The sequence below is a fragment of the Pipistrellus hanaki genome (genome assembly GCF_964339955.1).
Source record: "Pipistrellus hanaki genome assembly, chromosome: 1".
Classification (NCBI taxonomy): domain Eukaryota; kingdom Metazoa; phylum Chordata; class Mammalia; order Chiroptera; family Vespertilionidae; genus Pipistrellus; species Pipistrellus hanaki.
Genome location: NC_140503.1, coordinates 183,250,337 through 183,262,972, shown reverse-complemented (window position 1 = coordinate 183,262,972; position 12,636 = coordinate 183,250,337). Strand labels below are relative to the sequence as shown.

Here is a 12,636-nt window from a genome sequence, read left to right as displayed (position 1 = left end):
CAAAGAGGATATTTTTAAAATATAATACAGGGGGAAAAAGTATACACAACTTCATAGGGCCATCCACCAAAGATTTCCAAATGGTACTAAAACCATGCCAATTCTAGGAAAAACAACCTGTAAAATCAATTCTACTTCCTCAATTGGATTAACTCAAGAAGTGAGGAGGGGTGTAGTTTAAAGAAAGGGAGAAAGAGCTAGCAAGAAAGAGAGCATATATATGTACTGAATCTAAAATTCAACTATTAGTTTTTTGAAAAAAAATTACAATATTAAACTGGAAAAGTTTCCTAAAATGTGAATATAATTAATTTAAGGTACTATTCCTCCTTTCATTTTATCCAACTAAATCAAATGAGCTAAACCCCGATTATCATTTCTGATTATGTTTTCCATATTCTTTAACACCCACGCCCTCCAAATGCATGTACACTCACTTGATCACAGTGCCACAGTGGACTTGCACAGCTTCTTTCAGTTACTTGTTTGCCACAGACACACTTTTGCCTACTAACTCTTGGACAGGGCGGACAACTTCCTAAAATCACAATTATAAATCAGCACTGATACGTTATAAAAGCAATAGAGACTGCTTGCACTTTAACTAAAAGGTATGGTCTTTCACCTGCATGACAAGGATTTTCACATTTATGTTGTCCACAAAGCAACTTCCGCCCGCATGCCTGCTGACAGGACCATTCCTTGGTACTGCACCTACGAGGGATGGGTTTTGCTTTCTTACAGTAACAAGTAGTTGTGACCATCTTTGGACAAGGAGGGCAGGGCCCTAGAATCCAATAAAAGGGGAGAAAAAAAATCAGAGGTCAAAGATAACTTCCGATTCCCATACCTATTATTGATTTCTAAAGCTTTTCTTACTTATACTTTAAAAGGTATCCCCTTTCAATATTTAATTCTGTAAACTTAAGTTCTTAATTCAACTTTCACAATTTTTTTTTGCCTCAACGTAAGAAGAAATAACCACCCCCAAACAATTGTAAATATAATATATAACGTACCTGGATGACAGAGGAGCAAACATTTATGGCCACAAGGAGGTTTAAATTCTCTCTCACATACTTGGCCACATGAATGAGGCACAAGCCACGGATCTAAAGGTGGATCTTCAACTTTTCCACAATAGCAATAGTACCTACTAGGTGTGTCAGATCGTTTGTACTCAAACCTACATTTTGGACTACAAAGAAGAATTACAAAAGTTAACTTCATTTTAAAAAGTGATACAAGAGGCAGGAATATACATATACTTAGCAATATGGTATACTCAATTAGCTTTATGTAAGACACTCTGCTTCATTTTTATATTAGTGAAAAATAAGATTTTTACTAAAATAAATTTCAGCCATCTAGGACAGCTTTATCCAATATAATTTCCTGAGATAATAGGACAGTTCTATACCTGCCAAGTCCAATACAGTAATTATTAAACATATATGGCCAGTGAGCACTTGAAATGTGGTTAATGCATACAACTGTGCAAGGAACAGAGTTTTGGTAATTTTTAAAAATTTAAATAACCACAGGTGGCAAGTTGCTAATGTATAAAACAACATAAATAGCTAGATCCTTGCTTTGCCATGTAAGAGTAAGAGAAATCTGAACACATTTTTTTTTCAACTAACTTTAATATCCTCATTGGTAACATGGGAATACAATCTCTCACAAAGGACTGAGAATTACTTTTACAAAGTAACTATTATACCTGAAATGTTTTTAAAAACTACATTCTATCACAACTTTATAAATACAGGGTGGGGCAAAAATAGTTTACAATTACAAATATGCGAAACACAGTTTTTTCTTGCATTAATTATTAGTACATTATTTTCCATACGAACAATGGCAAACCTACTTTTGCTCAATCTTGTATATCAGCTATGGTAACAAGAGGTCTAATGCGGATTCAGATTTTCTAAATCCTGAATCTTATATAATCTAGGGGCCTTTGTTAAGAGAAAGAACTGAAAATTACAAATATAAAATTAGTTACAAAAGTGATTATTTATGTGACCACACAGAGTCCCTGAAATTTCTGCATCATTACCTTGACAGTAAATCTACCCTTTTGGTTGCCAGTGTGAGTAAAATTTTTATTGTCTTTATTTAGCAGATTTATCAAATTTGTATTCCCCAACTCTTTCTGGAAATATTACAGAAGTTCAAGATCAAATCATGAATAAATCATATAAAATAAATGTAGAAAAATAATAATAATATTGAGTAATATACACCTATAGTTTTTAGAGATTTGGGGGATAAAATTGAAAAGCTTATGATCAAAATATGTTAGATGACAGTTTTATACAATGTGATATTAATGTATACTAATATGAACACCAGGAAGGAAGTACCAGAATCATGAAGAATTCCAGTCTTATAGAAAAGAACATTTTGCAGGGGAAAAATAAAGTCTGAATAATGTTTAATTAGTGGGAAATAAAAGCCATTACCAAGCCCCATATCTTCATAAGACTGCCAATAAAGCAACTTATGAGCCACATTTTCCTTTATTTTACAACTTGATATTCCAAAGTTAGAAAAATTACCAAGGCCAGGGATAATCTCTCCTTCCAAAATCGTCATCTGTCAAAGAAGATACCAGAAACTGGCTGTCTTTAGCCCACTTCTGGATACAGGGCATGTGAAATATACAGAAACATCCTGAACAACTCCAAACCTAAGACAAAAGTATCAGATATTAACACATATGCAATGATCTTTTTCTTTGATAATTACATAATACTTTAAAATAAGCACCATAGTAAATTATTTTCAAGAGCAAACTAAGGATTAAGAAAAATAATTTTGCCCTGGCTGGTATGTCTTAAGTTTATTAAGCATCGTCCCATGCACAGAAAAGTCAAAGGTTCAATTCCCGGTCAGGGCTTATATAGCAAGGCTTTGGGTTTGATCCCTGGTTGGGGTGCATATGAGAAGCAACCAATCGATGTTCCTCTCTCTCTCTTCCCTCTCTCTCTATTCTTCTCTCTCTAAAAATCAATTTTTAAAAAAAATGTATTATATAATTTTTCCTTCCAGAATAACAGAAGCAATGTTCTTTAAAGAAAAATATCATTAACCATCAGATTCATTCAGCTAGAAAAAACTACTGCTAACATTCTGGTCAGACTCTAATACTTTTTATTAATTTTAATTTTTTTAAATCTTTATTGTTGAAAATAATACATATATCTCCTTCCCCCCATCTCTAATATTTTTAAAAATGTGTTTCATATTTTTTAAAAGGAGTCATGCCATACCGATATGTAATTTCATAACCTTTTCTTTTAATATTTACAATAAAGCCTCAAAATAATGAACTAATTCAGGCAAGGGGATATCCTTTAAAGCCAAAAGTCCATTATATAATAAAGTAGGTTTTCTGAATGCGTACGTTAAAAATTGACAAATTAATCTGTTTTTACTTATGTAAACATGCTTGTGTAATTAAAATTAAGTATGTATGGAAAGTTTAATTTCACAGAGTTTTCTATATGCTTTACAGTAATTTTAAATTTATACTGAATAGATCTAGTAAACGTGTGCATTCACCAGTCACCGTGAGTAAACAAATGCACACAACTGGGGAGCGGCTTAGCACATGTGGGAACAAGGGCCAGCACTTTAAACTGCTGCAGAAAACCACACCATGGGACAATAGACCCAGTTACTGCCCTGGTGTGATCATATGCTAATCATTCGCCAAACGCTGTTGATAAGCGATGACTCCTGGATTTAAATATGTAGACTAGAGTTGTAGGTATGTAATATTTATGTTGGAAAAATTACTAGAGTTTTGTCCAACATATGGCCTATTTGCTAAAATTTGTTAAAAATAACAGTGAATTAATAACAAAAAAGTAACCTGTTAATTATAAGCAAATCTTGGTTAAAAACACTTAAAAATTAACAGGGTGTTAATTTTCACATGACATGCAACTGGAAATTTTGTCTACTAAATCTAACGTTTGTTAAATCAAGATCTACAAAACTGAGAGCTTACCGGGCCTCTAGTACTGTTGTAATAGCAGTGGATTAATCTGAGGTCTAAAGGGTGAGTCTATCATAGTCAGTCATCACTTCCCCTTAATTGCTCCATTAACACCTTTTTAAATTTACATATATGTAACTTCACCATAGGCCATCTCAACCCTAAGTACTACATAAGTTATGTCTGAATCCATCTCTTCCCAATGACAGCAGTCACTTTCCACCATGGCTTCAACATAAGAAAAGCTCACTAATAAACCATGGTCACTCCTAGGTTCTACTTCCTTGAAAGCATCTTTTTTCCAACCTGCTAAAAGTAATGAAATACAGTCCATTTGAACATTTCAGTATTTGTGAGAATCTCTAAAGTTCAAAGATATTAAAAACATGACATGAACATGAAAACTGAAGATACTTGCTTCAACTATATTAATAGTGCTAAATATATTGGTTGCTCATTTAGAGGTAGTTTTTTTAAATTACAGATTTATAAAATAAAGGTCAATAAAATTCTCAAATGAAGCATTTTTTAAACAAAAATAAGCAAAAACATAATAAATGATTAAGTATTGTAAATGCAATGTAAGGTATTTGGGGGAGACCCAATAATACAGATGAGAATAACTTACTGCCTGGTTTCTCTTCACTGAAGCAATACAAATTAAGCATGTCATAGCCCCTGCTTGAAAAGCTTCATTTAAATACTGTCTCGTTCGCTCTAATTCACGTACATCTCCATCTTAAAATTTAAAAATTGAAAACTTCATGTTAAGCAACATATGAAAATAACACAAACTCGCTAATAGCACTATATAGTACGTGAGAACTGTCTAGCAGTATCAACTGCTCAAAATATAGCTTAAAATCATAAGTTTAAAAACCAACCAGCAAGCTGCCAAAAGGTCATAAAATGCATGCATTAAGTCTTACATATGTGATTCAAACCAGTATCTTGGCCCTCTCAGAGCATCCTTGCTTTTATTGTTGTTACAGTGCTTACCAAATTTGGTAGGGGCAGAGCCATAGACAAGAGCAGCAAGATGTCAAGTAACAAGAGAAAGCACATCAAAGCAAAGTGAAAGAAAATGAATGTCAAAGCTCAACAGAGCCATTAGCCTAAATATAAGCACGTGTGTGTATGTGTGTGTACATGTATGGGTGTGTGACACACAGCATTGTTTTTTAATAAAAACTTATTGAATAAAAATATCCTGAGGTCATTATTATATAACTAGAGGACCGTTGCCAGAAGATTCCTACAAGAATAGGACTTCCTCGGACCAATTCCTGCAAGAACAGGGCTTCCTGCTACCTTCTCCGCTGCCTCCCTCCCTCCGGTGTCTGCTGCCTTGCTCCCTTCTCTGCTGCTTCATTCCTTTCTGCAGCACTTGGCTACCTTCTACAGTGTCTTCAGTCTTCGCTCAGTGTCTGGGTATGCAAATTAACTGCCAGCTTTGGTGGATTAATTTGCATACTCACTTCTGATTGGCTGGTAGGTGTAGCGGGTGGACGGTCAATTTGCATGTTTATCTTTTATTAGTGTAGGTGACATTTTCTGCTTAAAAAGGGAGCATGAACTTCTTATAAAAAAAACTATTATTTTCTTAAGCAATTATTGAGTATTTATTTGCCAGGTACTGCACTATTAGTATTTCAATAGGTTTAAATTAGCTACTTTTATCTTCATTCTATAGATAAGAAAACTAAAGCACAGAACAATAATTTCAGTCTGACTCTTAACCACTATGAGCCCCCTTCATCACTTATGCTGCAGCAAGGGATAACCACAGGAAGGTCCAAGAAATAACAGGTAAAAACAATGTGAAAGGCAGAAAATTTAACCAAAGCACACGAGACCAAAAAGGCAGTGATCTGAGTCACATTAGTGTACGAGAAATAAACCTACATAACTTTAGTACAATATTGTTCAATAGAGATTGACTGAATAATAATATAAACTATCATAAGTACAGAAATTATGGCAATAAAATGGTTCAAATCAAAATTTAAGTTACCAAAAAGAAAAATTAAATAAACAGGTTTCTTGGGTAATTCTTTACTTTCTAAGATCATCTAAGGAAACACAGCATTTACAATAACATGCTCTACAGAATATAAATATAATTTAGGGTATTAAACAAAATATACATAAAAACAATCCCAAACTTTAAAATATTAGGTTACGTATTTTAAAATTTTAAATACAATTGTATCCTTAGAAGCTGACTTAATACCAATATTCTATGTGCTTATTTTGCTTTTCTCATAGCTGGCTTTAACAAATGTTAACATTTTAAATTCCATCTTATTTAACAGCTAACACAGAATGAGAACAAAATGAAATAGGCTTTAACAAAATAAATTCTAACCTTATACTTGTAAGATTTCTTTAAAAACTGTATTAAAGTTTGGCTGCAACAATACAGTATACTGCCCAAAATGTCATGGTGGATAACATGACATTTAAAGCTATGCATTTTAAAATCATCATCCTGGCCGAAGCCGGTTTGGCTCAGTGGTAGAGCGTCAGTCTGTGGACTGAAAGGTCCCAGGTTTGATTCCAGTTAACGGCATGTACATTGGTTGCGGGCACATCCCCGGTAGGGGGTGTGCAAGAGGCAGCTGGTTGATGTTTCTCTCTCATTGACGTTTCTAGCTCTCTATCTCTCTCCCTTCCTCTCTGTAAAGAAATCAATAAAATATATTTAAAAAAAAAATCATCATCCTGGCAACTAAAGAAAAGTAAGTACAAGGCAGCTAAAGTACCAGTTAAGAGGCAGTGATAGCAGATAAATCAAAAAATGACCTTTAGCAAGTTACCTAATGTATCTACCTCATTTTTCTCATCTTTAAAACAGTAATATTAATATCTATCTCACAGTTACTATGTGGATTTAATTCACACATTAAATAGCTGCAGGGGCTTGAATTAAGGTAACGCTAGTATATGGGAGAAGAGAGGTGGATTCAAGAAATTTAGAAAGTGAAACTCAGCAGGACTTAGTAACATTTAGATTATGATGCTTTTAAAAGTCGATGTTCGTGTCAACAGTAAGAAGGAAAGAATGCTGTGTTTGATGAGATGCTGACATGGGCAGAGGGGAGGAGTGGTAGTGAATAAAACACACTCATGTCATGAATGTGTCATCCCTGCTCCCTGATTTCTGGTTTTGGTGCATGACTTGGAAAACTGTGGTGCTACAAATTGAGATAAAGAAAACAAGAGAAGAAATGTTATTTTTCAACATATGCTTGATGCATCCATGGCCAGTAAGACAGGGATACCCATTAGGAAGTTGACTATGCAAGTCTGAAATTTGAGAGAATCACAAAAAGTACCAAGTCTGTGCACAGAGAAAAAGAATGAACTTCTCTGATCAAGTTCTGATGTCCAATTCACTAACATGAGATGGGAATGCTGGCATATTCTGTTCTTAAGTGATCAAATTTCCTTCCTTACACAAAGGAACAAGAATAAAAATATTTATGGATTTGACACAAAACAAAATAAGAAAAACTGTCTTAAACTTTAAGATGAAAGCCAGATTAAAAATTAATAAAACTTATAAATGAAGTTTCCTAACCACTACAAAGAAATACCGAGTTACACCTCTGAATTTCCTACTTAAAAATAAAATCTGTCTTCTCTGGAATGGTTTAAGTGAAGTCCTCTTGAAGCAGGCACCTTCTTAAGATTTCCTTCTATGAAGGCCTCTAGAACAGCAGTCACCAGCCTTTCGGACCTCTCGGACCACCAGAGATCCATGGACCACCGGGTGCCAACCGCTGCTCTAGAAGAAAGCACCTGCTAACCTTAAGGCTACTCTTCATCAGCTTTTACCTGGCTGAGCCAGACTTCCTAGTCAAGCCTCCTAATCTTAATTCCATAGCAGATATGGTAAATTTCTCGGAAACCTATAGGATGACGTGTACCTATCCCTCAAGTGCCATCAATATACTCAGGCAACTAATGTTAGTGATCCATGAAAGAATGCTTCTAATAATGACTTTCAGTATAAAACGTGGAAAGGGTAAAACGCATTTAAAGTAATCTATTTTTACACTTAGTGCCAAATCCTTCACAGCAGCACCCCTTTGGCCCCCTCTCGTAAGTAAATACGACTTTAAGAGCAACCCCGATATAAACAACATGTAATGTGACTGCACGTGTCAAACCCAAGTACTTTGTTTTAAAAAATGGTATGGAAGTCAAAAGTTGTAAGGTATAAAGAAATAAAGTCATGAAATGAAAATGACTTCAATAAAAATTTAACATGAGAAAAAAAGTGAATAGATTTAAAGGATTCAAAGTTCTCAAATGCAATCAAATCACAACCAGGAATAGCTTGGCCCCACTCACCCCACAGGGAGCTCTGGCGTCTCCCTCCCAGCATTCTAATGACATACCAGTTAAACACACAGGAGACCTTCTAAGGCTGTTTGGGACACTGCCATCCCATTTGTTTTACAGAAAGATCAGCATCATACAGTATGTAACTCAGATAGGAAAATGAACAAATATTAGCTCTACTTCAACAAAAAATGCTCATTCTTAAGGTGCAAAAACTATTCCATATGGAGTAAAAGTGTTTTTTAAAAGCCAGGAATATAAATATGGTCTAAATTTAAAAGATCGTACAGTACCTGTTTGAGTAGTGTAAGTTGTAAATGTATTATCAACTATTCTTCCCTGTTTTCCTTCCAAATCTTCATCTCCTTCTTCTTCAGAGGAAGAGCTAAAGTGTTCTTCAACAAGTTTTTTGGCCGCAGCTTGATTAGCCTTCTTGATTTCCTCAAATTTCCTTTGAGCCATTAGCTCTGCTTAAAGGGAGAAAAAGATGAGTCATTGCTGCAAAACAAGCTCTCAAAAGGCAAGTCCTAAGTACTAATATATCATTTTAAAATATAGATTTAAAAGTCACCTTTGGAGCATTCTATTTTACTAACATCCATGAAAAACAGTAATTTCAAATTTCTTGTCATACAAAAATGAGAATGCCACAATAAAAACTTGCATGTTTGTAAAATACCCTGCTAAAAGCAGTGAATTGTCCTAAAAACAGTGACTGGCCCACCAAAGACTGAACAAATAACGTTCACTGTACTACGTTTATATAAGCTGCTGTTTAGAAAGCTCAAGAACTTTTCGCCTTTATTAAAATGTGGTCACAAAACATATATATTTAACATTAATCCACACAAAATGTTGCTAACACAGAGAATATACCTCTTACAACTTCATTCCAAAAAGAAATGCTAAGTTTTGAGTTATTCTTCCACTATTCTCTTTAGCACTATTTGTACTTCTCATTTTGTTACTGGGTTAAATAATAATGCAAAAATAATTAGATTACTTCATAGCACATTCCCAATGAGTGAACACTCAAGAGCAAGGATCATAGGAGTTTTTTTTCAGCACTAAGTGTTAATAAACTCTAATGGACAGCAACCACAGTTTAAGAAAGGAGCCACAAACATACTGAATTGATCTGAATTAATTAGTGCTCATATTGAGAGGATTTTAAATTTACTAATTTGAAATTTTCACTTGGCCCTGGCCCAGGCAGCTCAGTTGGTTAGAGCATCATCCTGAAATGCCAATGTTGCAAGCAAACCAATCCTATATAATAAAACCCTAATATGCAAATCGACTGAACATCGAACTGCCTGTGGAATGACCAGTCACTATGAAGCTCAATGCAGGAGCTGCCCTCAGCCCGGAGGCCCTGATTGGGGGAGGGGGAAGGCATAGGGCAAGCAATTGGACAGCGCCAGACTGCCTGCCAAGGCGGGTGGGTGCCCACAGGTCACCCAGCAGATAAGCCCTGATGGCCAACCAGGCCTACGGAACCTATCCATGCATGAATTTCATGCACCGAGCCTCTAGTGAATGTGTAAATAAATAAGTGGAACAAATCAATGTTTCTCTTTCTCTCTCTCTCCCTTCCTCTCTTTCTTTAAAAATAAAAAATGTTTTTAAATAAAAAAAAAATTAAGTTACTAGTTAAAAATTCACTTCATGCTCGAAACCAATGAGCCACTACTAAGATAAGCCTTCTTATCTTAGGTGGTATTTTTATCTTTTCTTTCCCTTTCTTCGTGCAGCCAGTTTGGTTGGGGATTGTGCAGTGTTTCAAGTAAAACTGGAGGAAAATGTGCAATGTGCCCACCTAGGAATCTCATAGTACTAGGAGAAAAGTAATATCTGTAAGATATATGAATCAAAACTGGATGCACATCAAGAGAGATGACAAATCTCATTAATTATGGGAAATTAGTAAAGGAAACATTTTTTCAAAGGTTGAATTAGAAGATATAATAAAAAAAATATTCATAACCTGATCAATGTAACCACATAAGACGATCTCGAGAAAAGCTGACAAAACAACCTTCCCATATATTATTTCTAACAGTAAAATCTCAATGATAGCACAGGTGAAGGATGCTAGCTTTTCTGCCATCCACAAAACCCAATAAGGTTTGCCGAAATGTTCTCAGGTCTCCAACAAACCTCACCACCATCATCAACTCAGTAACTGCCAGCTAGTAGAATACCGCCTAATTTTAAAATTCGTTTAGGAGAAAAACAAAATACAAAAAACACTTAGACGCTCAATTTGCTTCTCACCCCACAAAAGAATACACTCAGAAAAAATACATCCCAGACTCACACAGAAAAATGACTTCAGGAATTATTCCTGTGGCCCCACACACTTTCTTAGTAAAGACAACCTGGTGTTGCCTGCATGCTCTCGGGCTCCACTAAAACACAGCCTTGCATGAAAGCTACGGACATATGGGAGGAGGCCACGGCAGCTACATCCAGGAAAGGACCAGAAGTCTGCGAACAGGAACCAGGAAAGTACCACCACCGGAGAGCTTACAGGACACAGGCAGTTAAAAGTCAGTGAGTAAAGCCATCAGGTGAAGATGGGAAGTGACAACTGGCCCCCAGAAGCAGGAAAAGACCATGTAAACGCGGTGCCTCCGCTCCATCTGAATGGGATGTCCACAACCCAGGCCAGCTGGCTGTTGCCATCGTATTTTACAAGAAAAGCAGAGCAGATGTGTATGACATTAAACACACACACACACACACACACACACACACACACACACCAACAACAAAACAACAACAACAACAACAACAACAACAAAACACCCATGAGAACCAATGCAGATCCCAAGCCTGTGTTAACCAAACCAAACTACGGGTTCAGGCTAGCCCTCCGGACCACAAATTGCAACTTTCGGTCCTAGAAAGTCGGCAGGCAAAATGAATGAAGGGAAAAGTAAGAGGGCAAGAGAATTAGCAAAAATGAATGACCCATCAAAATTAAGAAAAAACACTTTTTAAATTAAGATACAACGAAGATGGGAATGTGCCTAGAATGCCGGAGAGAGGAGCTGGCGGAAAGGTGTGCGCGGAGGGGCCCATTCTCAGCGTCCCCGGGAGAAGACCCGGTGTGAGTGCGAGCCCCGGAGGCAGCCCCGGTGCGGCGGGCGGAGGGGCGGCGGGGCGGCGGGGCGTCCTCACCTCCCGCGGAAGTCGGCGGCGCTCCGGGCCCCGCGGGGCTGCGCCGGGCCGCGCTCCCTGCGGCCGCGGGGCCGGGGCCGGGGCCCGGGCCGGGCGCGGCGGCGCCCGCCGGCCCCTTCTCTCGCCCGCCGCCGGCTCCGCGCAGATGGGGTCCATCTCCTGAGGAGGGGGCCGCGGCGGCCCGTCCGCGGGCTCGGCCCCGGCCACCGGCCACCTGGCGCCAGGAAGCTTCCATCCCTGGAGGGAAAAGAGAAAAGAGAAGAGTGGAAGGAGCTGGAGTGCAGGGAGCAGGGCGGCCTCGGGAGGCAGGGGCCGGAGGAGGAGGGTCTCTGCGGGGCCGGACCGGGAGGGAGGACGTCGCGGCCCGGTCTCCCCCCGAGGGCGAGTGCCCGCTGACCCCGGGCTTTGGAGAGGGACTCGGAGGGAGAGGACCTAAGCGGGAAGTGGAACGTGGGGCAAGGAGCATCCAGCGCCGGAGCGAGGAAGCCGGGGAGAAGGAAAGCGCTTTCTCCACCTCAGGCGGAGCGCCCCGAGGGGAGGGAGAGCCACCGACTGACCTCGCCGCTCCCGCGGGGAGCCAACAGCGGGAGTGGACCCCGACGCGGGCTACGTCTCCTTACCGACCGAGTCCGCCTCCAGCGACTACAACTCCCAGAAGCCCACGGCCACGGCCCGCGGAATGCGTGGCATCACTGGCCACTTCCTTATCCGGGAGAGGCGGGGCGAGGGCGGGGGAAGGGGAGGAGTGGGAGTTTTGAGCGCATGCGCTGGCTGACCTGGGCCTCCGGAAACTACAATTCCCGGCGTGCTCTGGGTCGCCGTCGGAGAGGGCGCCAGGTACGGAGGTGGGTCGCCCTGAGACGTTGTTTACACCGGAAGGTACTGCTGGGTTTCCGCAGCCGCTGAAACCTCCCTGAGTGGCCGGGGTCTGTGAGAGTGGCTGTAATTGGCCGCCCTCCATCTCTACTCTGGCCTTGTGGCTTTCAGCTGGCGGAAAACTTCTCACTTGAATAGAAAAAGCTCTTAATGAAAACACTTGGGTTCGAGGGGAAGGGAGGAATGAGGGGGGTCCGCAAAAGGGGCTGGAT

General features: G+C 39.0%; 1 protein-coding gene across 1 annotated transcript in view; it reads right to left on the bottom strand.

Moving 5' to 3' along the window:
- Positions 1–12,221, bottom strand: part of NFXL1 (nuclear transcription factor, X-box binding like 1) — a 43,474-nt gene extending 31,253 nt beyond the window's left edge. The window contains exons 1-8 of the mRNA XM_084899901.1: positions 12,106–12,221; positions 11,549–11,785; positions 8,656–8,832; positions 4,641–4,750; positions 2,568–2,698; positions 1,020–1,198; positions 626–787; positions 438–538 (exon numbers count right to left, since the gene is read on the bottom strand). Coding sequence (XP_084756027.1) covers positions 438–538; positions 626–787; positions 1,020–1,198; positions 2,568–2,698; positions 4,641–4,750; positions 8,656–8,832; positions 11,549–11,783 — 1,095 coding nt within the window. The 5' untranslated portion in view covers positions 11,784–11,785; positions 12,106–12,221. The remainder of the gene's footprint in view (positions 1–437; positions 539–625; positions 788–1,019; positions 1,199–2,567; positions 2,699–4,640; positions 4,751–8,655; positions 8,833–11,548; positions 11,786–12,105) is intronic.
- Between the last annotated feature and the right edge of the window lie 415 nt (positions 12,222–12,636).